We start from the raw sequence: 27271 nt of genomic DNA, 5'->3' as shown, positions 1-27271 counted from the left end.
GAAGGGCAAAGGAACTAGAATAGCCCGTATAATTCTGAAAAAGAACAACATAGTTGGAAGACACACTATCTGATTTCAAGACTTAATATAAAGCTGCAGTAATCAGAACTGTGTGGTACTGGAGAAAGCATAGATACATAAATCAACACAACAGAAACAGAGTCACACATGTGTAGTCAAGTGATTTTCAATAAAGGCACAAAGGCAATTCAATGGAAGGAGGATAGTTTTTTCAACAAACGATGCTGGAACAATTAGATATATGCAAAAAAAATGAACCTCGATCCATTCCTTGGATTTTTTCCATAAAAAAGTTAACTCACATGGATCATTTATCTAAATGTAAAATATAAGACTATAAAAAATGTTTGAGGGCTTCCCTGGTGGCGCAGTGGTTGAGAATCTGCCTGCTAATGCAGGGGACACGGGTTCGAGCCCTGGTCTGGGAGGATCCCACATGCCGCGGAGCAGCTGGGCCCGTGAGCCACAATTGCTGAGCCTGCGCGTCTGGAGCCTGTGCCCCGTGACGGGAGGGGCCGCGATAGAGAAAGGCCCGCGCACCGCGATGAAGAGCGGTCCCCGCACCGCGATGAAGAGTGGCCCCCGCTTGCCGCAACTGGAGAAAGCCCTCGCACGAAACCGAAGACCCAACACAGCCAAAAAAAATAAATAAATAAGAAAATCCTTTAAAAAAAAAAAAAAAATGTTTGAGGAATACATGGGGGGAATCTTTGTGACTGTGGTTAGGCAAAGATTTCTTAGATAAAACACCAAAAGTATAATTCGTATAAGCAAAAATTGATAAACTGGACTTAATCCAAATTTAAAACTTCAGCTCTTTGAAAGACATTGTTTAGAGAAGGAAGAGATAAGCCACCAACGGGGAGAAAATATTTACAAATCACATATTCAACAAAGAGCTTTATCCAATATATATAAAGAACTCTACAAAGTCAATAATAAGAAAACAAACCACCAAGTTAGAAGAATGGGCAGATCTGAACAGATACTTCACAAAAAAAGATGGAAGGATGGGCAAACAAACACCTGGAAACATGATTAACACATCTGTCATTAGGGAAATTAAAATTAAAACCACAATGAGATACCAGTAAACACCTACTAGAATGGCTAAAATGTATAAAACTGACAATATCAAGTGCTGGTGAGGATGTAGAGCACTGCTGATGGAAATGTAAAGTGGTACAGTTACTTTGAAAAAGTTTCTCATAAAACTAAACATACAGGTAATCCTACTGATTTACCCATGAAATAAAAACTTGTATTCACACAAAAACCTGTGTGCAAAGTTCCTAGCAGCTTTATTTATAATCTCCCTCAACTGGAAACAACTCAAATGGCCTTCAACTGGTGACTGTATAAACAAATTGCCACATGTCCATACAATGGAATACTACTCACTCCTAACAAGTGCCACAACATAGATGAGCCTCCAATGCATTACAGTAAGTCAAAGCAGCCGCACTCAAAGGCTACATACTACTGTATGATTCCATATGCACAATCCCATTTTTATGACATTTTGGAAAAAGGCAAAACTCATAGGGACAGAAGACAAATCAGTGGTTGCCAAGGACTAGAGGTGGGGGAAAGAAATGACTACAAAGGACCACAAGGCAATTTTGGGGGGTGATGGAACTACTCTGTATTTTGACTGTGGTGGTGATTACATGACCAGGCATTTTTCAAAATATCACAGAACTCTACATTAAAAACAACAAAATAGTTTATGGTTAAAAAAGATATGTAGCAAATATGGCAAAATGTTAAAATCTGGCAAAGCTAGGTGACAGATGTCCAAGTGTTTATAATATTTTCTATACTTTTTTGTATGCCTAGAGTATTTCCTAATAAAAGTTGGATTTTTACATTATTTTTCATCAAAAGTAATGATTTTTTTTAAAAGCTTCTTGTCTTCTGACGTGGCATCACCTATGCAGTATTTTACTAAAAATGTTTAACCTGAACACAATCATGAGGAAACAGATAAATCCAGCTTGAAGGGTATTTTGCAAAGCAACTGCCCTTACTCTTCATAAATTTCAATGACATCAAAGATACAAAAAAGCCAGAGAACTGACCCAAATTCAAGGGGAATAAAAGGCCATGACAATTAAATGCAATGTATAATTTTTTATTGGATCCTGGATCAGAGAAAACAAGTTACAGAATACATTATTGGCACAGTTGGAGAAATTTGAGTATGGATTTTATATTAGTGTATCAATGTTACATTTCTCAAGTGTGATAATTATATTGTGGTTATGTAAGCGAAAGTCTTTGTTCTTAGGAAACACACGCATAAGTATTTAGAGTTTACAACTAATTCTCAAATGGTTCGGCAAAAGAAGTCAACAATTTTATATACATATATTATCAAGAAACATGCAAATATGACAAGATGTTAACAATTGTTGACTCTAGGTAGAGAGTATATGGTTATTCTCAATATTGTTTTTGTAACTTGTTTTCGAGTTTGAAAATCTTCAAAATATTAAGATGGGGAAAGATGTTTAAAAATATTTTTAAGGCATCATAGATAATTTGAAGTTTCTAGATTGTTTCAATTTTTTTTTTTAATCTGCTACTAAAACCTAAAAAATGTAGGCCAGGTTCAGTTTTACCCGCCAGAAGAACAAGTGGCTCAAGCTGCAATTTCTTCCATGTGCTTTACCAGGCAGGGATGGGCTCACAATTCCTCCCACCCCGTCTCTTACACCAAAGTTGGGGCCTGCTGCTTCCCGCCAATGCCATAAGGCAATGCTGCCCCACTGCAGTCACCAGCCTTACACACTTTTTTCCCTGCATGTCTACGTTATTTCCATTAGAAAAGTAATATCTGTATAATATTTTGGTCCACTTTCTTCTCCTTACCTCTATCATTCAAACTTGAATACTTTATTTTTACTCAAGTAAAAGTAGAATCAACTATCTGGCATGAGAACTAAATATCTCACATCATTAAATTAATAGGATTTAACTGAATTAAAGTGTGTTCTTTATTATTTCTCAGGAATAGTAACTCATGTTTCCTACATGTTATTTCCCTTTACTTTCATTTATCTGGGTAACTATGGAATGAGTGTCTCTTTTCCCACATTCAGTAACATGAGTGGGTGTAAGTATAATTTATAACATCAGTAATTGGACTCATTGTTAATCATCAGTTCATGTTCAATTCCCCTTAGTATATGGTATTTGCATAATAACTTCAGATATTTTAGTCAAGTTTACTTTCCAACATCAATTATAAAAATTAAGATGTTAATTTTAAAACGTTATGAAAATTCCAGACTAAATAGCACTTGGGCCCACTTTTGGTCATACTGTTGTGAGAGGTCCCTGGGCAGCTACTGCTTCAATCTCAATCCAGTCTCCTCAGAACAAAGCAGCAACCTGGTAAGCAGCTCCAGCAGGAAAACCACTCCTGACATTCTGTTTGTGGATTTCACTGACGGTACTGAAGTCATACACTCAGCTAGCAGAACAGCTGCTTCTACCACATTATTGAGGTCACAGCCTGCAGCTTTCAGAATCTCACCCCTATTTCCAAGCCTTGTTTAGCTCCTTCTGTCACCCCTCCTGGCACAAGCTGTCCCTTTGAAGGGTCCATACCTAGCTGTCTTCAAATGTAAGTGATCCTTTCCACTAACAAAGCTTGACTGCAGGACCAATGGCCTTGGGGCTTTCCCTGTGCTGCTCACCTTTCTGATCAAGGATGACATGACATCCTTTTCTCCCGCAGTGCTTCTGGGTCTCACTGCATTCTGCCTTCCTCACTTCTGACACAACTGCATGTTGCCTGGGCTGCTTCCTTTATATATATTTTTAATCAACACCTTTTTTTCCCTTAGCCGCATCCTAACAGGTCTGTAACGCTAGTTATGATGTTTTTATTTCTAAAATATATTACAAATACATAACTGTTAAAATTTTTTAATTTATTTTTAATCGTGATAAAATACACATAAAATTTACCATCTTAACCATATTCAGTAGCATTAACTACATTCATATTGTTGTGCTACCTTGATCACCATCCATCTCCAGAACCTTTTTCATCTTGCAAAACTAAAACTCTATATCCATTAAACAGTAACTCCCCATGCCCCACCCCCAGCCCCTGGCAACCACCATTCTGTTTTCTGTCTTTATGAATTTGACTGCTCTAGGAACCTCATATAAGTGGAATCGTGCAGTATTTGTCCTTTTGTAATTGGTTTATTTCACTTAACATGATGTCTTCAACATTCATCCATGTTGTAGCATATATCAGAATTTCCATCCTTTTTAAGGCTGAATAATATTCCATTGTATGTATATACTACATTTTGCTTATCCATTCATCTGTTGGTAAAAACTTGGGGGGAAAAATTTATCCACGTAAAAGCTAAATTAATCTGGAAAACTACAGCTGGTAATGGTACCACACTTGAGGAAATACTCCTATATTGGATAGAAAATTTGCTCTGAGTGTGAGCAGGGTAAGAACCGGCAGTGGGGCCAGACCAGAGCTGAGGGGGTAGAGAAAAGGGTTCTTGGGTCCAACTGAGAAAAAAGGGGTTCCCAAGTTAGAGGCAGTGAGAGTCCAGCAACTCCTTCCAAAGTTCTGCCCCAGTGGATTTGCACATGGCAGCATCTGTACCCCCTGGAAGAGCCCTGTCTTTCTAAAGGAGAAATCAGACTATTTAGGGAAGGTGGTGGAGAGGAGCTTGCCAGTTACATCTCAAAACCCTAAAAGTCTCAGAGCAAATCCTCTGTAAGAATCAGCTGCTTCAAACGCTTGTGAATCTGTTGGTATAAACTACATAAAACAGGAGCAGGAAGGTTGATTTTTTTTTTTTTTCCTAAATGCCATCATGCCTCTCCTCTGCCCACTGAAGTATGATCTTTTCCAAAAAGTTCTTTATATTTCCTTTTCCCAATACCCACCCCTTTGCTCTGGTTTGTAAACTCCTTCCTGCAAGTACACACCGTGAACACACTATGTGCTTTCCCGGTCTCTGGCATCATTAAGGAGCACGCACCTCACTCAAAGGAGAAGCTGTAGTTCGGGTCACTCTGCAGGCCCCCTCCGGGGCGAACCCCCGCTGCGCCCCCGACTCCAAGGTCGCGAGTCCCGAGGAGCCCGCGTGGGGAGGGGGTGGCCGCCAGAGTCCTGGGGCGCGAGCGGGCAGGGGTCCCCACGAGTGCAGCCGGGACGGGCGTGTGTTCGGAGAGATACAGGTCACCCACGCCCCTGTCCAATGCAGGTGGGGACCGGCCGGAGAGGACCCGCGTCGGGGGAGAGTAATAGGTCAACGGACCGGGGGCGCGAGGGGGGCCTCACCCAGCGCCGAACCGGGACCGGGAGAAGAAGTCAGAGTCCGTCCCTCCCCCTGAGGTTCTAGATACAGGACACCTACTTCAATCCGAATTTCGGAGAAACAACGAATGATTTTTTACTCTAAGTATATCCCAAATACTGCATGGGGCAGCCTTGAACGAAAATTTCCCGTTGTTTATCTGAAATTAAGCGTCCGGGATCTCATCCGGCACCCCTTCCCGCGGGTCCCCACCCGGGGCGGACCCTGCACGGGGAGCGGGTGAACGGCCGGGCTCAGGGGCTTCGCGCTCGCTCACCTTCAGCACCAGGACCTGGAGCATCTTCCCCGAGCCTCGCAGGCCACCCGGCAGACTCGCCCCGGAAAAACGCGCAGCGTAGCGGCCGCGCCCAGCTCCTGGTCTCCCTGTCGCTACTCCCTCGAGATGAACTTTTTGGGGCGAAAACGGAGTCTCCTGCAGGGCCGGCCTCCGCGGAGGCGCGCCTCCTCCCCAGGTCAGCGCCGCGGAGCCCGCGCGCCCAGCCCTGGCCCCGCAGCCCTGGCCCAGGACCGCAGCGAACCGCAGGCGACGCGCCGTCCTCCAACCTCGACGCCGGCGAGGGCGCGCTAGGGCTCCCGCCCCGCCCCCTGCGCCCGCCCCCAGCCAGCGCACGCCTGGAGGAGTCCAGAAACCACGTGGTGCGCCAACCGCCAGCACAGCTGGCCGCTGCCCTGCTCACAGCGCTCGGGGGCGGACGGGGGGCGGAGCTGCGTGGGGCGTCACGTGGCTCGCTCCCTGGGTCCTCGCGAGCGCTCACATGAAACCTTCAGTTTTAAATGTAAGTTTGAGTTCACGAGGTCAGGTAAACATGTGCTTAAAGCCCCAAGCAGGAAAAATGTGCTGCTAGTCTGGAGGAAAGCACAACGCAAAGTACATGAAGTTCACATGTTACTGAATGGGGCTAACCAGGCCTCGCCCCCCCAGTCACCCGGCCCAGATCACCTGAAAGCTCCAGACCTTGTCAAAAAAAAAAAAAAGGGAAATCACCAGGTCGGATTTAAACAGGAGGTCTCAGAGGCAGTTCCCAAGCCCCAAAGAAGATGCAGAGTACAGCCCTCTCCCAGTTTTTTGTTTTTCTTTATTTTTTACTTTTCGGCCGCACTTCAGGGCATGCGGGACCTTAGTTCCTCCACCAGGGATGGAACCCTTGCCCCCTGCAGTGGTAGCACACAATCTTAACCCCTGGACCTCCAGGGAAGTTCCAGCCCTCTCCCAGTTCTTTGTGTGGGGTTAACACTTTTTTCCTTTGACTAGGTACCATGCTACAATATGGTGTTTCCCAAACTTTTCACAGCATGCCTCACAGAAAATGAAAATATTTATATATCACACTGAGATGAAGAGTCAAGATTGTTGAAATGGGAACTCACTGCATGGCGCTCCAGCCACCCAGGCCTCTTGAGGCTGAAGGGGGTCAATATCTGTACCTGTCTCCCCACTCCCCCAATTAGTGGGAAGCACTTTTAAAGTAATGAAAAGATAAGAAGATGAAACATAAGAAGATGAAAAGATTTTAATAAGGTGCATTTTTATAAGATGGTTAAATCCTGGTACCAAAACCTGATCAAGATAACACAAACAACTACAGACTAATGTAGGTGCTGAAATCCCATATAAAATGCTACCAAGTAAAACCCAGGACAAATTTAAAAAAAAAAATTTAAGCCATGGCCAGGAAGGCTGTAAGGCTTATTCCAGGAATGCAGGAAGGTTTAATATCCGTCAGTCAGAAACATGGCTAGCTGACGGCACAGCAAGCAACCAAAAGCTGTCGTGAGCAGACTGGCTCTTGCAGGCACCATGGGCGTGATGATAGGTCTCTCCCATCACAGGAGTGAAATTCTCGTTCTGCAAAGGGCTTAGTGGAGAGTGATCTGTTCTTACATTTTTTTGCTCCCCACCCCCAAGAGAAGGGAGAAAAGGAGAGAAGACAAAGCATTAGGAATGGCAAGAGGGGGAGTCTGAGATAGCAGGACCTGCCGTCATGCTCAGACCAGTCTCTCCTGTCGGTGTGCTCATGGTATAGGGTGAGAGGTATCGGTAGGAGCGGATCTAAGTTTTCCAGTACTGACATAATTCTGAAAAATGGGCACCAGGAGGACACTCTTTGCTCCCCTCCCTCCCAGATCTCTCCCCCACCAAATGTAGTTCAAACGATCTTACCCTGGAGTCATCAATTCTCAAAGGCAGCCTATACTTCCCCCGTTTTAAAATAGTCTCCTTTTTACAAAAGAGGAATAAAAAACAAGTTTGGCTTCATCATTTTGTTAGCTGATTTTTTTTTTAATTTATTTATTTAATTTATTTTTGGCTGCGTTGGGTCTTCGTTGCTGCGCGCGGGCTTTCTCTAGTTGCGGCGAGTGGGGTCTACTCTTCGTTGTGGTGGGCGTGCTTCTCATTGCGGTGGCTTCTCTTGTTGCGGAGCACGGGCTCTAGGCACGCAGGCTTCACTAGTTGTGGCACGTGGGCTCAGTAGTTGTGGCTCACGGGCTCTAGAGCACAGGCTCAGTAGGTGTGGTGCACAGGCTTAGTTGCTCCACGGCATGTGGGATCTTCCCGGACCAGGGCTCAAACCCGTGTACCCTGCATTGGCAGGCAGATTCTTAACCACTGCACCACGAGGGAAGCCCTAGAAGAACTTTTAAAGTTGTATTTATTTTGCATCAGTTGAGAGGGAATGAACTTTTGCAGTTATGTCATTCAACCCAAAAGCAGAAGCCTGATGCCTGTCCAGGGTTTTTCCCAGACGCCTCAGTTATCTTTTATGGACTTGTTCTGTGCATCAGAGAAGGCATTTGTCATGGTTCCCACTAATAGTATACATCTGTCAGATTATCCTTGTTTCTAATGTATTTTTTCCATAGCTTAATATTGTGTTACTCACTGCAAGATTCTCATATCTTCATTTTTAACTGTATATATCAAACTAAAATTAACTTTTATTTATTGGTTCCTATGATGAATTCCATCTCATCTGATTAGTACTCTCTAAGCTCTTCTTGCTTGTGTTCCCCTCTTTTTATTTTTAGCCCTCATGCAGTATTGTTTTTAAACAACTTATAATTAGATTTAATTTTTTCCAGTTTTGAGATATAATTGACATATAATATTGTATAAGTTTAAAGTGTACAACATAATGGTTTGATATATGTATACATTGTGAAATGATTACCACAGTAAGTTTAGTTAATATCCATCACCACCATCCATCCATCAGTTACAAAATTTTTTCCCCTTGTGATAAGAACTTTTACCATCTACTCTTTTAGCAACTTTCAAATACATAATACAGTATTGTTAACTATTCTCATCATGTTGTACGTTACATTCCTAGACCTTATTTATCTAATAACTGGAAGATTGTACTTCTGACCACATTCACAATTCCCCAAACCCTACCCCCACCTCTGGCAACCACACATCTGATTTCTGTTTCTAGGAGCTTTTTTTTTGGATTCCACATATAAGTAAGATAATACAGTATTTGTCTTTCACTGTCTGACTTATTTTACTTAGCATAAGGTCCTCAAGGTCCATTCATGTTGTCTCAAATGCCAAGATTTCCTTTTTTTATGGCTGAATAGTATTCCATCACATACATATATAGAGATAAATAGGTAGATAGATAGATACATATATCTTTATCCATTCATCTGTTGATGGACACTTCCATCTGTTGATGGAAACAACTTAGGTTGTTTCCATGTCCTGGCTGTTGTAAATGGTGCTTCACAGAACATTGGGGTGCTGATATCTCTTCAGAATTTCTCTCAGATATATACCCAGAAATGGGTATCATATGATAGTTCTATTTTTAACTTTTTGAGGAACCTCCTTACTGTTTTCCATAGTGGCTGTACCAATTTACATTCCCACCAACAATGCACAGGTGTTCCCTTTTCTCCACATCTTCGCCAACACTTATCTCTTATCTTTTTGATGATAACCGTTCCAACAGGTGTGAGCTACTGGTATCTCATTGTGGTTTTGATTTGCATTTTCCTAATAACTAGTGATGTTGAGCACCTTATCAAGTACCTATTGGCCATCTGAATACCTTCTTTGGAAAAGTACCTATTCAGGCCCTTTGTCCATTTTTAAATTGGATTGCATTTTTGATATTAACTCGTATGAGTTCCTTATATATTTTGGATATTAACCCCCTTATCAGATGTGTGGTTTGCAAATATTTTCTCCCATTCATTTGGTTGCCCTTTCACTTTGTTGATCATTTATTTTGCTATGCAGGAGCTTTTTAGTTTGATGTAGTCCCACTTATTTATTTTTAATTTTGTTGCTTGTGCTTTAGGTGTCATATTCAAAAAACTATTGACAAGACCCATGTCAACAAACTTTTTCCTCTATTTTTGTGGTTTCAGGTCTTACATTTAAGTCTTTAATCCATTCTGAGTGATTTTTGTGAGTGGTATAGGATAGGGGTCTAGTTTCATTCTCTGGACTCTCGATTCTATTCTGTTGGTCTATGTGTCTGTTCTCATGCCAGTACTATGCTGTTCTGATAGCTGTGTAATATCGTTTGAAGTCAGGAAGTCAGGAAGTGTGATGCCTCCAGCTTTGTTCTTCTTTCTTAGGATTGCTTCGGCTATTCAGGATCTTTTGTAGTTCTATATAAATTTTAGAATTTTTTTTCTATTTCTGTTTTTTAAAAAAAGGCCATTTGAATCTTGATAGCGATTGAAGCTATAGATGCCTTTGGGTAGTATGGACATTTTAACAATATTAATTCTTCCAGTCCATGAATGTGGGATATCTTTCCAATTGTTTGTGTCTTCACTTTTCTTCATCAATGGTTTACAGTTTTCAGGACAGAGATCTTTCACCTCCTTAGTTAAATTTAGTCCTAAGTATTTCATTGTTTTTGATGCTATTGTAAATGGGATTGTTTTCTTTGTTTCTTTTTCAGATAATTTGTTGTTAGTGTATAGAAATGCTACTGATCTTTGTATGTTGATTTTGTACTCTGCAACTTTACTGAATTAGTTGATTAGATCTAACAGTTTTTCAGTGGAGTTTTTAGGATTTTCAATATATAAAATCATGTGTTCTGCAAATAGAGACAACTTTACTTCTTCCTTTCCAATTCGAATGCCTTTTACTTCTTTTTCTTGCCTGATTTCTTCTAGTACTATGTTGAATAGGAATGGTGAGAGTGGACACCCTTGTCTTATTCCTGATACTAGAGGAAAAGCTTCCAACCCTTCACCACTGAGAACAATGTTGGCCGTGGGCTTGTCATCTATGGCTTTTATTATGTTGAGTTCCTTCTATAACTAATTTGTTGAGTTTTTTTAAAAATCATGAATGGATGTTGAATTTTGTCAAATACTTTTTCCACATCTATTGAGTTGCTCATGTGATTTTTATCTTTCATTTTATTAATGTGATGTAGAACACTTACTGATTTGCGTATTGAACCATCCTTGCATTCCAGGGATGAATCCCACTTGATCATGGTGTATGATCCCTTTAATGTGCTGCTGAATTCAGTTTGCTAGTATTTTCTTTAGAATTTTTGCATCTGTATTCATCAGGGATATTGGCATGTAGTTTTTTTTCTTGTAGTGTCCTTTGGTACCAGGGTAATTCTGGCCTTGTAAGTTTGGGAGTGTTCCCTCCTCTTCAAATTTTGGAAGTTTGAGGATTGGCATTAATTCTTCTTTAAATGTTTGGTAAAATTCACCAGTGAAGCCATCTGGTCCTGGGTTTTTCTTTTTGGGGAGGTTTTTATTTTTTTTTTTAATTACTGATTCAATCTCCTTACTCATTATTGGCCTGTTCGGATTTTCTATTTCTTACTGATGCAGTTTTGGTAGGTTCTATGTTTCCAGGAATTTACCCATGTCTTCTAGGTTGCACAGTTTGTTGGCATACTGTGTTCATTGTAGTTTCTTATGATCCTTTCTATTTCTGTGGTATCAGTTGTAATGTCTCCTCTTTCATTTATAGTTTTATTGATTTGCATCCTCTTTTTTTCTTGGTTAGTCTAGCTAATAGTTTGTCAATTTTATCTTGTCATAGAATCAACTCTTAGTTTTGTTAGCCTTTTCTATTGTTTTCCTATCTCTATATCATTTATTTTTGCTCAAGTTTCTATTATTATTTCCTTTCTTCTGCTAACTTTGGGCTTGGTTTATTCTTCTTTTTCAAGTTCCTGTAGATAACTAGGTTGAAAAACATTTAATCTAAGATTCTTTATCATTCAATAACTTTAACCCATTTTCATGCATCAGCATGGTTGATATTTATTCCTACCTGAACTGTCTTATTCTAAGCTTTTGTTTTGTTGCCCTTTTCATATTTTCTATCTTCTGCATTAGGGGTTGTGCTTTGCTTTTGACTGATTTGAAAAGTGACCATTCTGTTTTAAATTCTAATAGCCACTTTTGCATTTCAAAACACTTAAACAGGTATTATCACAAACCTGCAGTTATTGATTCCCTCCTTTCATTTTTTTTTTTATTCCTCCCGTAGCCACTTCCTGTTAATGATAACATAATCTGGGATTATTGAACCAAATTATTTTTATAAGAAAGTTACTTTTTTTTTTTACAAAATACATTAAAATTTGAATTATTTTTAACATTTGCAGTGCTTTTTAGCCATATTTAACTATTCATACTTACTTCCTGTATTTTATTTCCACACTCACCATTAGGACTTCTACCATGCATTTCTACTTCAAAAGTTTTTATTTCCAATAATCAAAATTTCAATTATCTATAGTATTTCTATCAAATCAAATTTTTCAGAGCTCTGGAATCTTCAGAGCCCATATATAAACAAGGACTACTTCTGTGGCTTTCACACATGGTTGATATAAAATTACTGACCACACACGTCCTTTTCCCCTCAGAATATTATATATGCTGTCCAGTTTATCACGTTACTTTGTGATACATACTAAGAAGATTTTGTGCCTTTGTGAGTAATCTTTTCTTTTTCTCCCTGAAAATCTATGTATTCTCTGTCTTTGAAATTCAAAATGTCATCCAGGTATTGAACAATTTTTCTTATTTTTGCTTTGACCATAGCAGGACCTTTTTATCTGAAGATCAATATTTTCCTTCAGCTCAAGAAAACTTTGTTCTCTAAATAATGCTTTTCTTCTATTTATTTGTTCTGGAATTTTCATTTAGACATGCCAATAATCCACATATTAGATGCCCAACCTCTGTTCTTAATGTCTGTTTTTCTGAAGCTACAGTAACAAGGAGACCCAAGAACAAAAACAGTTCAGAGATCCAGGTTTGTCTCAAGGCAACAGAATGTGCAAAGGTTCTGAGGTGGGAAAGAACTCTGAGCAGTCAAGGAAGAGAAAGAAGACCCTTCTGATGGGATTATAGAGGGAGAGGGGTGTATGATGACATCAGAGAGAAAGGTGGCACCTTGTAGACCACAAATTTAGTGTTTAAGTGTCAGGAAAAGCCATGGAAGGGCTTTAATGAGGGCACTGACAGGACATGACGTAAGTTTCAATGTCAAGTTCACTTTTTCAGGAGGAATGCATTGTGAGGGGGAAGAATGAAAATGAAGAGACTGGCTCTGAAGCTGTTACAGTTGGCTAAGAAACAACTATGGTTTAGACTAAGGTGATAGCAGTGCAGAGGTGGGCAGATGGGAGTTTCAAGATAATTGTGTTTAATAGATCAGTAGGACTTACTAGTCACCTGATATAGGAATGAAGGAAAGGGAGGAATCATGAACGACTCAGATTTTTACCTTCAGTAACTGGTAACTTAACTTCCCTTCTGATACAGGGAAGGCTATGCTGAGGGAACCTGCTTAGGAGGGAAAAGTATAGATTAGGGAACAAGCTAAACTGTTTTAACAAAGAGATCCTAAAATATAGTGGTTTATATAAAATATAAGTGTACTTTCATTTTCACATAACAAGCAAGAGGTGAGCAATCCAAGTGGCAGGCAGTTATGCTTTAACATGTCTTCTGTCTCTGGGTCCAAGGTAGCTGCTCCAGTTACCACCATTTCCAGCCAGTGAGAAGAGAAAAGAGAAAGTGGAAGGCAAGCAATTTCCTTTTTAAAGAATGTGACCTACATATGCCCATATATGAGGGCTCCCCCCACAAATCATCCCCCAGGAGAGAAGAAGTCCCCTTACATTCAAGTCCTTATTATATTTCCCATGTTATAGGGCACTCTTGTTTTATATTAACAAAGAACTGTGAGGACAAGAACATATTAGCCTGATGCCAGCCCAGTTTTGGATTCTTACGGAGGTCATTCAAAAGCTGATCTTGCTCTGCCTCTTTATGTGAGGAAAGCATTGTTTCATCCAATGCTTGGCTGTGTTGTGGTTTCCTTGGCGACTGTAATACCAAGATGCGATGGGCAGACATATTCAGACCTCTGCTTTTAGTGACAGGCAACAGATGCCACTTGCTAGAAAAAGAATCAGGTTCTACTCTTGGCCGTGGCACTAACTAACTGTGTGAATCTGTTTCTCAGTTTTCTCATCAGCAAAATCATGGTGTTCTTCCAATCATAACATTCTGTTTTCTGTGAGAATGAAAGAATAGTATGCCCAAGGCCAAAAGTGAGTAAGGAGGACGTCTATAGATTCAGAAGCCAGAATGAATGCTAATTCTATCTGTGGCTCTCAAAATTTTCATGTTGGAACCATTTACCGAAGATAATAGATTTTCCTCTAGATCAGAGTTCTCAAACTTGGCCAGATAATTCTTCACTGTGGGTGGCTGTCCTGTGCATTGCAGGATATTAAACTGTAACCCTGGCTTCTCGCCACTAGATGGTAGAAGCATCACACTCTCAGTTGTGACAACCCAAATTTATCCAGACACTGCCAAATGCCCCTGAAGGGCAAAAGTGCCTGGATTGAGAACCACTGATCTAGATGTATTCCTCTAATCAGGATTAAATAATACACATAAACTTTAATTATCAATAGCTCTATTTTAAAGGTAGGAAAACGAGAACATTTCATGAAAAATGAAATTCAATGTACAATGCATAATATAGTCAAAGATCTAAAATGAACTGGCGTCTAAACCATTTCCCATCTTTAATTAATAAACATTATTCCTCTTAAGAGGAGGTGAAAAAATTACCCATATTAAAAACACTGAAAACAAACACCATTAGTAAGTACCATTAAATGATGAATAGTTCTACATCCCTCTAACCTCGTTGTATTCTGTTAACTAGCCCTCCAAGGTAAAAATTATTATGGCTTTTGTTATGGCTTCATATTTCTTTACAACAGTCACTGAACTAATTTCCAATTTGGTAAACCTAATAACTCACGCCATTAGTTTTAAACAGAATTATCTCTTAATCATCAACCTAAAGTCATAGGAAAATAATGACACTGTCACTTGAAGGTCATCTCAGTCTACTGTTCACCATGTATCTAATCATACACCCTTAAATTAATTCCAACAGAAAGTCTAAGGAATTCATGGATCAATCTCCCAGCACGTCAGGCAGAGCGCTAATACAGTTAAAAGACAATACAGTAGAACATCTTATTTAAACTTTTGATAACAAAACAATACAGAAGTGGAAACCCTCGTGAAAATTTTTTTCTCGTTTTGGTAACAAGATCATTAATACTTTATACTTGTGTGATACTGTAAGGTTTAAAGAATAAAATGAGAGCTCCGTAATACACCTGAAATATGAAAGACAGTATTAGAACTTACAGGCACAAAGTTCCTTAAGTTCCAGGCACGTCTAGTCAACCCTCATTTTTCATCAGGACAACTTCAAGGAGGCCAGCTTACAAAGAAGCCATTCTCTACAGACGGCTCTTACTCACTACATAGTTCTTAGGATAAACATGTTTATACTTTGACTGAACTGTCACGTGGATGTTATAATCATGGCGATTGTACATCACTACTCGGTGAAATTTCTTGCCTTCTTTCATGATTTCTTCATTCTTTTTTTCAGTGGACATAAGATTTTCTAAAAAGTTTGAATCTTCTAAGTACATCTCATCTCCTGAAAAATAATATTTTAATTTTAGTGTTATTTTATAAAACATTCCAATATATTTGTGATATATAAATCAGTGTTTATTTTTATCTATTTCAGGTGTTTGGAACTGAGATAGTTGTTAAAAAATCCTAATTTTTTGTGCTTATCTCAATTTATTTCTTGTGTTTTTAATACCCCCCTACCCTCCCCAGTTCTCCATTTTCCAGCCAAGAATTTTCTTTGGGTACATAAATATTTATGACTAGTATTTTTTCATCCTGAACTATAATTTTTTATACTAATTCATGACTCTCTTTATCCCACTCAATGTTAATGTTGGCCTTGATATCCATATATTTTTGGTGTTTCAATGTGGGGTGCTCTAATCATTTTAAGGTTAAATTACAGAAATTATTATTTACACATCAAAACTGCTAAGCTGTCCCACTGTAGGATGAATAACAAATACTTTCACAATTCTGAGAAGTGAGATAAGCAGCCATAAGTGAGACAGGTCACAAAACTCCACTGTAAGTGGCTACAAAACCTCTATCCTGTACTTGCCCAACAACAATTGACCGCCAACAAACTCTCTTTCAATCAAATAAGTACAATTTACGTTTGCATAATTTAAAATTAAAATGTAAAAAAGTGAGCTAATATATGAGAAAGAACTTTGTCAGTGTCTAGGAAATATATTTATATAACTGTATATAAAGTAATGTATCCAGAATTTCTGGTTATAATAAATACTATGAATATCTTACAGACCTTGATCTTATTTAATTAGTACCTCTGTAGTATGTAAAACAGAGACTAATTCATGTCTCTGTGTGAGACAATACTGCCATACAGCCCAGAGCATTAAGTGTGATTACTAACGAAAACATTGATAACTCACTGATTTACCTGGTAAAAGCTGGATTATTCCATCAGCAGTTAATAATGTGATCGGCAGCCATCTTTCCACCCCTTCTAATTCACGATCCAAACAAAATTTGTGCAAGTCAGAGAGAGAGGCAAAGTGTTCTAGTCTTCTTATTTCGTAGAACTGTGGAGGTGCAAGCCAAATTTCCTTTGATATGAAGCTTTCAGTTGCCTCTGACGGAGATGACCACTGCGGAAGACAAAGGTAAGGCTTCCTGAAGTTTATCCTATAGACAACACAACTCGAGATCCTTAGATCAGTACCTAAGAGCTAATTGAAAATGTAATATTAATTCATTAATGTGTCTTGCTAGATTCCTCTGAGACAACATGAAAAGATTTGGTGAAGAAAGCTGGGTTGATCCCCTTCAGAGGTTGATTATTGGGACATTGATCCTGAGAACTAGTAAATAAACCAGGATAGATCACAAAGGGTTGACCTGGGAGCGTTGTTCAGCATAAAAGGCAGGAGATGCTAGGAAGGCAAGGTGGTTCTGGTCACTCCTAAAGGAAGACCCTGAAGTATAAACTCATGACAGCAGATTGAGAATTTAGTGTCCATTCATTCCTCCCATAAATGGGCGCCTTGGCTAGGCACTGAGGATGTGGTGGTGGGTGAGACAAAGATCTCTCAGGCACTAATAGGGCCTTCAGCAAACAAAATGTAGCGTGATATGTGCCATGTGTTACAATGAAGGTAAAGAGGCCGGAGCAAGAGAAGCTTTCAGGAAGGTCAAGAGACATGACTCAGTCTATCATCCCAGGAGTGTAATAACTGCACGGTATCAACCAGATAGCACTTACTCATTTCACTTAAGTGGCCTCACTGCTGTGACCTGCCCACTTTCCCAAGCCTTCCTTCCATACACATTTAGATAAAAAGAGCTGATTCAATTAATATGAAATAACCCCAACAGGTCTTTCTTTAACTGGTTTACTAAATATCTCCTTACACTGGGGAAACTGATTCTCACACCCAAAACCGGGGAGTTGAGATTGACTGCCTTGAATAACTACAGGCCCAAAGTTTACAAGCTTGTATGAGAAACCTGAGAAACTTGTTAAATCTTCAATCTGTGAGGCCCAGCAATCTATGTTTAATAAGCACCCTAGATTCTTCTAAAGTTGGCCAAGGCTACATTTTGAAAAACAAAGCTCTGGCCTCAAAGGACCACCCAATCTCTAAGGTATCCATGTGAGTTCAGTGGTAACAATGAAGATAAAGGGTTAAACAATAGGCATTAACTCACTTAATTCAACCTGTTCAGGTTGGTCTAGACCATAGGCTAAAATAACTTAAATAACTTATTGTTTATTGGTTACTTGTCACTAGTAAAACACTAGTTTTACTAGTTACTAGTAAAAGTATTTTGAGCAAAAATACTTTACATAAAATATTTCCAATCCTTAGGATAACCCTGCATACTCTCATTTTACAGATGAGAAAACGAAGGAAGCTCCTCTAACGAAAAAACCTGGGCTTCAAACTCACAGGGTGGTGTGGGGGGGTGGTGCTGGCTATAAATTCCACTGTTGCCCCTCAGTTTCTGAACTTAGGCAGTACTGACACTTTAAGCCAGATAATTCTTTGTGGAAGGATATTCAGCAGCATCCTTGGGCTCTATCCAGTAGAAGCCACTAGAATTCCCTGAGTTGTGACAACCAAGAATGTCTCCTGACATTGCCAAATGCACCTGAGGGTGGGATGGGTAAATCATCCCATGTTGAGAACCATTGCAATGAGAAGCCCACACACCGCAACGAAGAGTAGCCCCCGCTCGCCACAACTAGAGAAAGCCTGCGCGCAGCAACAAAGACCTGACACAGACAAAAAAAATAAATAAAATAAATACATTTATTTAAAAAAAAAAAGAAAGAAAAGGGAGAAAATTTGAAAACATATCAATAAATCTATTCAAAATAAAGCAGAGAGGAAAAAAGATGGAAAAAAAATGAACAAGGCATCAGGGACCTGTGGAACATTATCAAGTAGTCCAACATACATGGAGTCCCAGAAAACAGAGGGAGGTGAAAAATATTTGAAGAAACAAATAATTAAATAATAAAACAAAAAGAAAACCACACACATCATAGTCAAATTACTGAACACCAATAATTAAGAGGAAATATTTAAAGTAGCCACACACACCAAAAACACAAACACACATTATGTACAGTGGAACAGAGAGTTAAAAGCAAACTTTTCCATGAGATGATGGATGTTCACTAAACTTACTGTGGTAATTATATCATGGGATATGTAAGTCAAATCATTATGCTGTCACCTTAAACTTACACAGTACTGTATGTCAATTATATCTCAATAAAACTGGAAGGAAAAAAAAAGCAGACTTCTCAACAGAAGATTATGCAAACCAGAAAATAATGAAGCAACATTTTTAAGTACTGAGAGAGAGAAAAAAAAAACCCAAACTGTTAACCTATATAGAATTCTATACCCAGCCAAAATATCTCTCAAAAACCAAAAGCAAAATAAAGTATTTTCAGACAAACAAAATTTAGAATATTCATTGTTTAGAATGAATTTAGATTCATTCATTCTAAACAAATTTAGAAGATCTGAAATAAATGACATATTAGAGGAAGTTCTTTAGGCAGAAAGATACCAGATGTACATTAAATCCACACAAAGTAATGAAGAGTGCTAAGAATGGTACATATGCAGGTAAACATAAAAGACATTTCCCCCTCATTTTCACAGTCTTTAACAGATTGACTGTTTAAAGCAAAAATAATCAGAGTGTATTATAGAGTTTATAATAGAAATGAAAGTCAAATGTATGACAACAAAAGCATAAATGACAGGAGGGGAGAAATGGAAGTATATTATTTTAAGGTTCTAATACTACACGTGAAATGAGAGATGTATATTGCAAACCCCAAAGCAACCACAAAGACGTACAGTTAATAAGTCAATAATGGAGATAAAACAGAGTCCTAAAAATACTCAATTAATCCAAAAGAAGTCAGGAAAAGAAGAAAAACAGTGCAAAGAATAGAGGGGACAGATTAAAAAACTAACAGCAAGATGGTAGATTTGAAGTTAACCTTATTGAGAATAACACTGAATACAAATGATCTAAACACTCCAGTTGAAAGGCAGAAACTGTCATATTGGATAAAAAAGTAAGACTATATGCTGGACAATCCTGCAGCCTGTGGACCAAAAACCACAGTTACAGAAAGACAGAGAAGATGAAAAGGCAGAGGGCTATGTACCAGATGAAGGAACAAGAAAAAACCCCAGAAAAACAACTAAATGAAGTGGAGATAGGCAACCTTCCAGAAAAAGAATTCAGAATAATGATAGTGAAGATGATCCAGGACCTCGGAATAAGAATGGAGGCAAAGATTGAGAAGATGCAAGAAATGATTAACAAAGACCTAGAAGAATTAAAGAACAAACAAACAGAGATGACCAATACAATAACTGAAATGAAAACTACACTAGAAGGAATCAATAGCAGAATAACTGAGGCAGAAGAACGGATAAGTGACCTGGAAGACAGAATGGTGGAATTCACTGCTGCGGAACAGACTAAAGAAAAAAGAATAAAAAGAAATGAAGACAGCCTAAGAGACCTCTGGGACAACATTAAACGCAACAACATTCGCATTATAGGGGTCCCAGAAGGAGAAGAGAGAGAGAAAGGACCAGAGAAAATATTTGAAGAGATTATAGTCGAAAACTTCCCTAACATGGGAAAGGAAATAGCCACCCAAGTCCAGGAAGCGCAGAGAGTCCCATACAGAATAAACCCAAGGAGAAACACGCCGAGACACATAGTAATCAAAGTGGCAAAAATTAAAGACAAAGAAAAATTACTGAAAGCAGCAAGGGAAAAACGACAAATAACATACAAGGGAACTCCCATAAGGTTAACAGCTGATTTCTCAGCAGAAACTCTGCAAGCCAGAAGGGAGTGGCATGATATACTTAAAGTGATGAAAGGGAAGAACCTACAACCAAGATTACTCCACCCAGCAAGGATCTCATTTAGATTTGATGGAGAAATCAAAAGCTTTACAGACAAGCAAAAGCTAAGAGAATTCAGCACCACCAAACCAGCTCTACAACAAATGCTAAAGGAACTTCTCTAAGTGGGAAACACAAGAGAAGAAAAGGACCTACAAAAACAAACCCAAAACAATTAAGAAAATGGTCATAGGAACATTCATATCGATAATTACCTTAAACGTGAATGGATTAAATGCCCCAACCAAAAGACATAGACTGGCTGAATGGATACAAAAACAAGACCCATATATATGCTGTCTACAAGAGACCCACTTCAGACCTAGGGACACATACAGACTGAAAGTGAGGGGATGGAAAAAGATATTCCATGCAAATGGAAATCAAAAGAAAGCTGGAGTAGCTATACTCATATCAGATAAAATAGACTTTAAAATAAAGAATGTTACAAGAGACAAGGAAGGACACTACATAATGATCCAGGGATCAATCCAAGAAGAAGATATAACAATTATAAATATATATGCACCCAACATAGGAGCACCTCAATACATAAGGCAACTGCTAACAGCTATAAAAGAGGAAATCGACAGTAACACAATAATATTGGGGGCCTTTAACACCTCACTTACACCAATGGACAGATCATCCAAAATGAAAATAAATAAGGAAACAGAAGCTTTAAATGACACAATAGACCAGATAGATTTAATTGATATATATAGAACATTCCATCCAAAAACGGCAGATTACACGTTCTTCTCAAGTGCACACGGAACATTCTCCAGGATAGATCACATCTTGGGTCACAAATCAAGCCTCAGTAAATTTAAGAAAATTGAAATCATATCAAGCATCTTTTCTGACCACAACGCTATGAGGTTAGAAATGAATTACAGGGAAAAAAACGTAAAAAAGACAAACACATGGAGGCTAAACAATACGTTACTAAATAACCAAGAGATCACTGAAGAAATCAAACAGGAAATAAAAAAATACCTAGAGACAAATGACAATGAAAACACGACGACCCAAAACCTATGGGATGCAGCAAAAGCGGTTCTAAGAGGGAAGTTTATAGCTATACAAGCCTACCTAAAGAAACAAGAAAAATCTCAAGTAAACAATCTAACCTTACACCTAAAGAAACTAGAGAAAGAAGAACAAACAAAACCCAAAGTTAGCAGAAGGAAAGAAATCATAAAGATCAGAGCAGAAATAAATGAAATAGAAACAAAACAATAGCAAAGATCAATAAAACTAAAAGTTGGTTCTTTGAGAAGATAAACAAAATTGATAAGCCATTAGCCAGACTCATCAAGAAAAAGAGGGAGAGGACTCAAATCAATAAAATCAGAAATGAAAAAGGAGAAGTTACAACAGACACCGCAGAAATACAAAACATCCTAAGAGACTACTACAAGCAACTTTATGCCAATAAAATGGACAACCTGGAAGAAATGGACAAATTCTTAGAAAGGTATAACCTTCCAAGACTGAATCAGGAAGAAACAGAAAATATCAACAGACCAATCACAAGTAATGAAATTGAAACTGTGATTAAAAATCTTCCAACAAACAAAAGTCCAGGACCAGATGGCTTCACAGGTGAATTCTATCAAACATTTAGAGAAGAGCTAACACCCATCCTTCTCAAACTCTTCCAAAAAATTGCAGAGGAAGGAACAATCCCAAACTCATTCTATGAGGCCACCATCATCCTGATACCAAAACCAGACAAAGACACTACAAAAAAAGAAAATTACAGACCAATATCACTGATGAATATAGATGCAAAAATCTTCAACAAAATACTAGCAAACAGAATCCAACAACACATTAAAAGGATCATACACCACGATCAAGTGGGATTTATCCCAGGGATGCAAGGATTCTTCAATATACGCAAATCAATCAATGTGATACACCATATTAACAAATTGAAGAATAAAAACCATATGATCATCTCAATAGATGCAGAAAAAGCTTTTGACAAAATTCAACACCCATTTATGATAAAAACTCTCCAGAAAGTGGGCATACAGGGAACCTACCTCAACATAATAAAGGCCATATATGACAAACCCACAGCAAACAGCATTCTCAATGGTGAAAAACTGAAAGCATTTCCTCTAAGATCAGGAACGAGACAAGGATGTCCACTCTCACCACTATTATTCAACATAGTTCTGGAAGTCCTAGCCACGGCAATCAGAGAAGAAAAAGAAATTAAAGGAATACAAATTGGAAAAGAAGAAGTAAAACTGTCACTGTTTGCGGATGACATGATACTATACATAGAGAATCCTAAAACTGCCACCAGAAAACTGCTAGAGCTAATTAATGAATATGGTAAAGTTGCAGGTTACAAAATTAATGCACAGAAATCTCTTGCATTCCTATACACTAATGATGAAAAATCTGAAAGAGAAATTATGGAAACACTCCCATTTACCATTGCAACAAAAAGAATAAAATACCTAGGAATAAACCTACCTAGGGAGACAAAAGACCTGTATGCAGAAAACTATAAGACACTGATGAAAGAAATTAAAGATGATACCAACAGATGGAGAGATATACCATGTTCTTGGATTGGAAGAATCAACATTGTGAAAATGAGTATACTACCCAAAGCAATCTACAGATTCAATGCAATCCCTATCAAATTACCAATGGCATTTTTTACGGAGCTAGAACAAATCATCTTAAAATTTGTATGGAGACACAAAAGACCCCGAATAGCCAAAGCAGTCTTGAGGCAAAAAAATGGAGCTGGAGGAATCAGACTCCCTGACTTCAGACTATACTACAAAGCTACAGTAATCAAGACAATATGGTACTGGCACAAAAACAGAAACATAGATCAATGGAACAAGATAGAAAGCCCAGAGATTAACCCACGCACCTATGGTCAACTAATCTATGACAAAGGAGGCAAAGATATACAATGGAGAAAAGACAGTCTCTTCAATAAGTGGTGCTGGGAAAACTGGACAGCCACATGTAAAAGAATGAAATTAGAATACTCCCTAACACCATACACAAAAATAAACTCAAAATGGATTAGAGACCTAAATATAAGACTGGCCACTATAAAACTCTTAGAGGAAAACATAGGAAGAACACTCTTTGACATAAATCACAGCAAGATCTTTTTCGATCCACCTCCTAGAGTAATGGAAATAAAAACAAAAATAAACAAGTGGGACCTAATGAAACTTCAAAGCTTTTGCACAGCAAAGGAAACCATAAACAAGACGAAAAGACAACCCTCAGAATGGGGGAAAATATTTGCAAATGAATCAACGGACAAAGGATTAATCTCCAAAATATATAAACAGCTCATTCAGCTCAATATCAAAGAAACAAACACCCCAATCCAAAAATGGGCAGAAGACCTAAATAGAAATTTCTCCAAAGAAGACATACAGACGGCCACGAAGCACATGAAAAGATGCTCAACATCACTAATTATTAGAGAAATGCAAATCAAAACTACAATGAGGTATCACCTCACTCCTGTTAGAATGGGCATCATCAGAAAATCTACAAACAACAAATGCTGGAGAGGGTGTGGAGAAAAGGGAACCCTCTTGCACTGTTGGTGGGAATGTAAATTGATACAGCCACTATGGAGAACAATATGGAGGTTCCTTAAAAAACTAAAAATAGAATTACCATATGACCCAGCAATCCCACTACTGGGCATATACCCAGAGAAAACCGTAATTCAAAAAGACACGTGCACCCGAATGTTCATTGCAGCACTATTTACAATAGCCAGGTCATGGAAGCAACCTAAATGCCCATCAACAGACGAATGGATAAAGAAGTTGTGGTACATATATACAATGGAATATTACTCAGCCATAAAAAGGAACGAAATTGAGTCATTTGTTGAGAAGTGGATGGATCTAGAGACTGTCATACAGAGTGAAGTAAGTCAGAAAGAGAAAAACAAATATCGTATATTAATGCATGTATGTGGAACCTAGAAAAATGGTACAGATGAGCCAGTTTGCAGGGCAGAAGTTGAGACACAGATGTAGAGAATGGACATATGGACACCAAGGGGGGCAAACTGCGGTGAGGTGGGGATGGTGGTGTGCTGAATTGGGCGATTGGGATTGACATGTATACACTGATGTGTATAAAACTGATGCCTAATAAGAACCTGCAGTATAAAAAAACAAACAAAACAACTAATACTAAACTTTCATTGGGTTATTTGTATGGAAATATATTAATATAAATGTTTCAGACATTACATGAAATTTCTAAAAATCTTATATTTGTATTTGTATGGAAATATGTATGGAAATATGTTAATATAAATGTTTCAGACATTACATGAAATTTCTAAAAATCTTATATTTGTATTTGTATGGAATTATGTATGGAAATATGTTAATATAAATGTTTCAGACATTACAGGAAACGTCTAAAAATCTTATATGTTCTGGTATAATGTTATAAGTAATAATCCTAGTTATTACTTTAAAATGTATATCTCAGAAATAACTAATTTTCTTGTCAACTGCATTATTATGAACTTTCATCAAATCTTTAACCATGGTCATTTTTAAGTCTTTTGTCATTTACAGACAGTTCTGGGTGTACTCTGATGATTTTGCAAATATGTTCCTATAAAAGGGTTTCATCTTCAAGAAATTCATGGAAAAGACTCTGACAAGTACAGGTTTCTGGTAACTGACTGTACTGCTGAACTGAATGAATAAGCATTTTCAGAACTCTAATGAAAAACTGATGAACTCATAAAAGTGCTAACAAAAGATCAAGATGAAAAAAAAGAAATTAATTACATGGGACTGAGTGAACTGATGAGGATGAGTATAATTTTTGTGACTTTCTGTCTGAATTAAAAAAAAAAAAAATCCCACAAGGACTCAGAGGCAAAGAATATACAAATCAATTTTCACTGCAAAGTAAAGGAGCTGTTACAGTGGAGGATTACTGGACTGAATGTCAATATTATGACATAGTATAAGTGTGTTTCATGTTTGGTAATTGCAATCATTGTTGTTTTTGTTGTGGTCATCCATGTACAATGCTTGGTGTCAGTCTATTTATCTCTTGTAAAAATAAAATACAGTGTGTGTGTGTGGAAAAAAAAAAAAGAGGTAATAAACAAGTAAAAAAAAAAAAAAAAGACTATATGCTGCCTACAAGAAACATACTTTAAATATAAAGACACAGATTAAAAGTAAAGAATGGAAAAAGATACACTATGCTATTGCTAATCAAATGAAAGCGGCTATATTAGTATCAGACGGTAAACTTCAGATTTCAGAATAAGGAACATTGCCAGGGATAAAGAAAGATATTTCATCACAATCAAAGGCTCAATCCATCAAGCTTGAATAGTCCTATGCAGCACCTTACAAGGGAGCTTCAGAACACACGAAGCAAAACCTAATGGAACTGAAAAGAGAAAAAGACAAATCCGCAATTAGTCTTTGAAGATTTCAGCATTCCTCTCTCAGTACTTGATGGAACAGGTATATGATATGGAAGACCTGAGGACACTATCAGAGAACTTAACCTAACTGACAGTTCTACAAACACTCCATCAAATACAGCAGAATACACATTCTTTTTAGGTGCAGAGGGATCATTCACCAAGGTAGACCATATTCGTGGCCATAAAACAAGTCTCAAATGAAACAGCCTCAAATAAATTTTAAAAGACTGAACTATGAGGAAACACTTAAACTGCTGGGGGTTGAAATGAGTTAATGCATGGCAAGTGCTTAGGAAGGAGCCTGGCACCTGATCAGCGCTAGCAGAGCTCCCAGCGTCTCCGCTGGCCTCCCACTGGAGAAACCGCGTGGGGAGACATCGTCGAGGCCCTGGGACTGTGAAGCCGGGGAAAGTAGAAAGCAGTTCACCAAGGTCATGGCTTTGGCCTGCTGGGCCGGGGGCCGGACCACCTGGGTCCCATGCCCGCTCAGTCGCGTACTGGCTGTATGTCCCTGAGCAAGCGAATTAGCTTCTCTGGGCCCAGCCTATCTGGAGGTTCCGGGTGGGCCTGGGCCGCCGGCCGCGGGTGGGGTCCTCATTCCCAAGCTCCCGTGGGTCCCCACTCCGCGCCGGGAGGACGCCCTACCTGGCAGTCCACCACCTCCACCAAGTCGGGGAAGACCGGCGGCGGCTCGCACAGGCAGCACAGAAAGAAGGTGGTCTCGAAGCGGCGGCCACGGCGCTGCGTGAAAGGCGTGAGCCAGGCGCTCCACTCGTGCAGCGCCCAGATGTCGGGAGTGCAGTCTAGGTGAGCGCACAGGCGCAGGAAGTGCTGAGGGTCTCGGCGGACGCGGGCGCGCCAGTCGGCCAGGGCCGGCGGCGGCGCGAGGGCGCGACCCGGCTCGGGCGCGGCGGGCCCGGGGCCCCTGGGCCGCAGCAGCAGCACGCCCGCCTCCTCGAAAGCCTCGCGGATGGCGCAGATGCGGAAGGCAACGTCATCCGGCAGCGCCGCCTCGTCCCCGTCGGGGGCTCCGGGCCTGGCCTCGGGCAGCACCGGGAAGGTGGTGCGTCGGGGCGGCGCCGGGCCCAGGCCGAAGCGGGGCGGCCGGTGGTGCGGCGCGAAGAGGCGCAGCCAGTCGGCCGAGCGGTCTGCCGCGTCCAGCACCCCACCCGGGAAGACGTGCGCCCCGGGCAAGAAGCCTTGGCGCGCGGAGCGCAGCAGCAGCAGCAGCCGGAAGCCCTCGGCGGGCGGCGGGGGCCGCGGCGGGGCGGCGGGGACCGGGAGCGTCCAGCCCGCAGCCAGCACCACGGTGGCCGCCCGGCGCCAGCTGCTTGGGCCCGGCCGCAGGGGGCCGCTCATGGCGGGTGGCGGCGCGCGGCTTCCGGGCTCAGGGTTCTGGTGCGGCTGGAGTTTTCCCCGGGCTTGAGGACGGAGGCCGGCGTCTCGCTGGGCGAACTCCCGGCAAGGTGCGCGCTGGGCGATCGGTGAACCCGGGCTGTTTG

The 27271-nt window shown here is 39.7% G+C and overlaps 2 protein-coding genes and 1 pseudogene across 3 annotated transcripts in view; all 3 read right to left on the bottom strand.

Moving 5' to 3' along the window:
- The window catches only part of TDRD12 (tudor domain containing 12), a 103928-nt gene extending 97964 nt beyond the window's left edge, over positions 1-5964 (bottom strand). The window contains exon 1 of one of the 2 annotated variants that reach the window (XM_028165356.2): positions 5644-5964. In XM_028165356.2, coding sequence (XP_028021157.2) covers positions 5644-5667 — 24 coding nt within the window. In that variant the 5' untranslated portion in view covers positions 5668-5964. The remainder of the gene's footprint in view (positions 1-5643) is intronic. The other variant, XM_007165056.2, reaches the window with a different exon arrangement.
- Positions 3343-3746, bottom strand: LOC103010217 (2-iminobutanoate/2-iminopropanoate deaminase-like; annotated as a pseudogene).
- A 6535-nt stretch (positions 5965-12499) lies between the features above and the next one.
- On the bottom strand, positions 12500-27266 carry NUDT19 (nudix hydrolase 19). The gene is made up of 3 exons (XM_007165220.2): positions 26415-27266; positions 16270-16477; positions 12500-15384 (listed from the first exon to the last, which is right to left on the bottom strand). Exons 1-3 carry the CDS (start codon positions 27126-27128, stop codon positions 15179-15181), a joined length of 1128 nt encoding a protein of 375 aa, XP_007165282.2. The 5' UTR covers positions 27129-27266; the 3' UTR covers positions 12500-15178.
- Between the last annotated feature and the right edge of the window lie 5 nt (positions 27267-27271).

This window comes from Balaenoptera acutorostrata, chromosome 19, assembly GCF_949987535.1.
Source record: "Balaenoptera acutorostrata chromosome 19, mBalAcu1.1, whole genome shotgun sequence".
NCBI lineage: Eukaryota > Metazoa > Chordata > Mammalia > Artiodactyla > Balaenopteridae > Balaenoptera > Balaenoptera acutorostrata.
Note: the sequence above shows the minus strand (reverse complement) of the source record. Positions and strands in the feature narration are given on the sequence as shown.

Excerpts from the sequence above, each read along its gene's own strand:
- NUDT19 (XM_007165220.2), bottom strand. The coding sequence starts at position 27,128 with ATGAGCGGCCCCCTGCGGCCGGGCCCAAGCAGCTGGCGCCGGGCGGCC. Across the intron at positions 16,478-26,414 it reads TGGAGGTGGTGGACTGCCAG|TGGTCATCTCCGTCAGAGGC; the intron begins GTAGGGCGTCCT and ends TGTCTTCCGCAG. Across the intron at positions 15,385-16,269 it reads AATAATCCAGCTTTTACCAG|GAGATGAGATGTACTTAGAA; the intron begins GTAAATCAGTGA and ends ATTATTTTTCAG.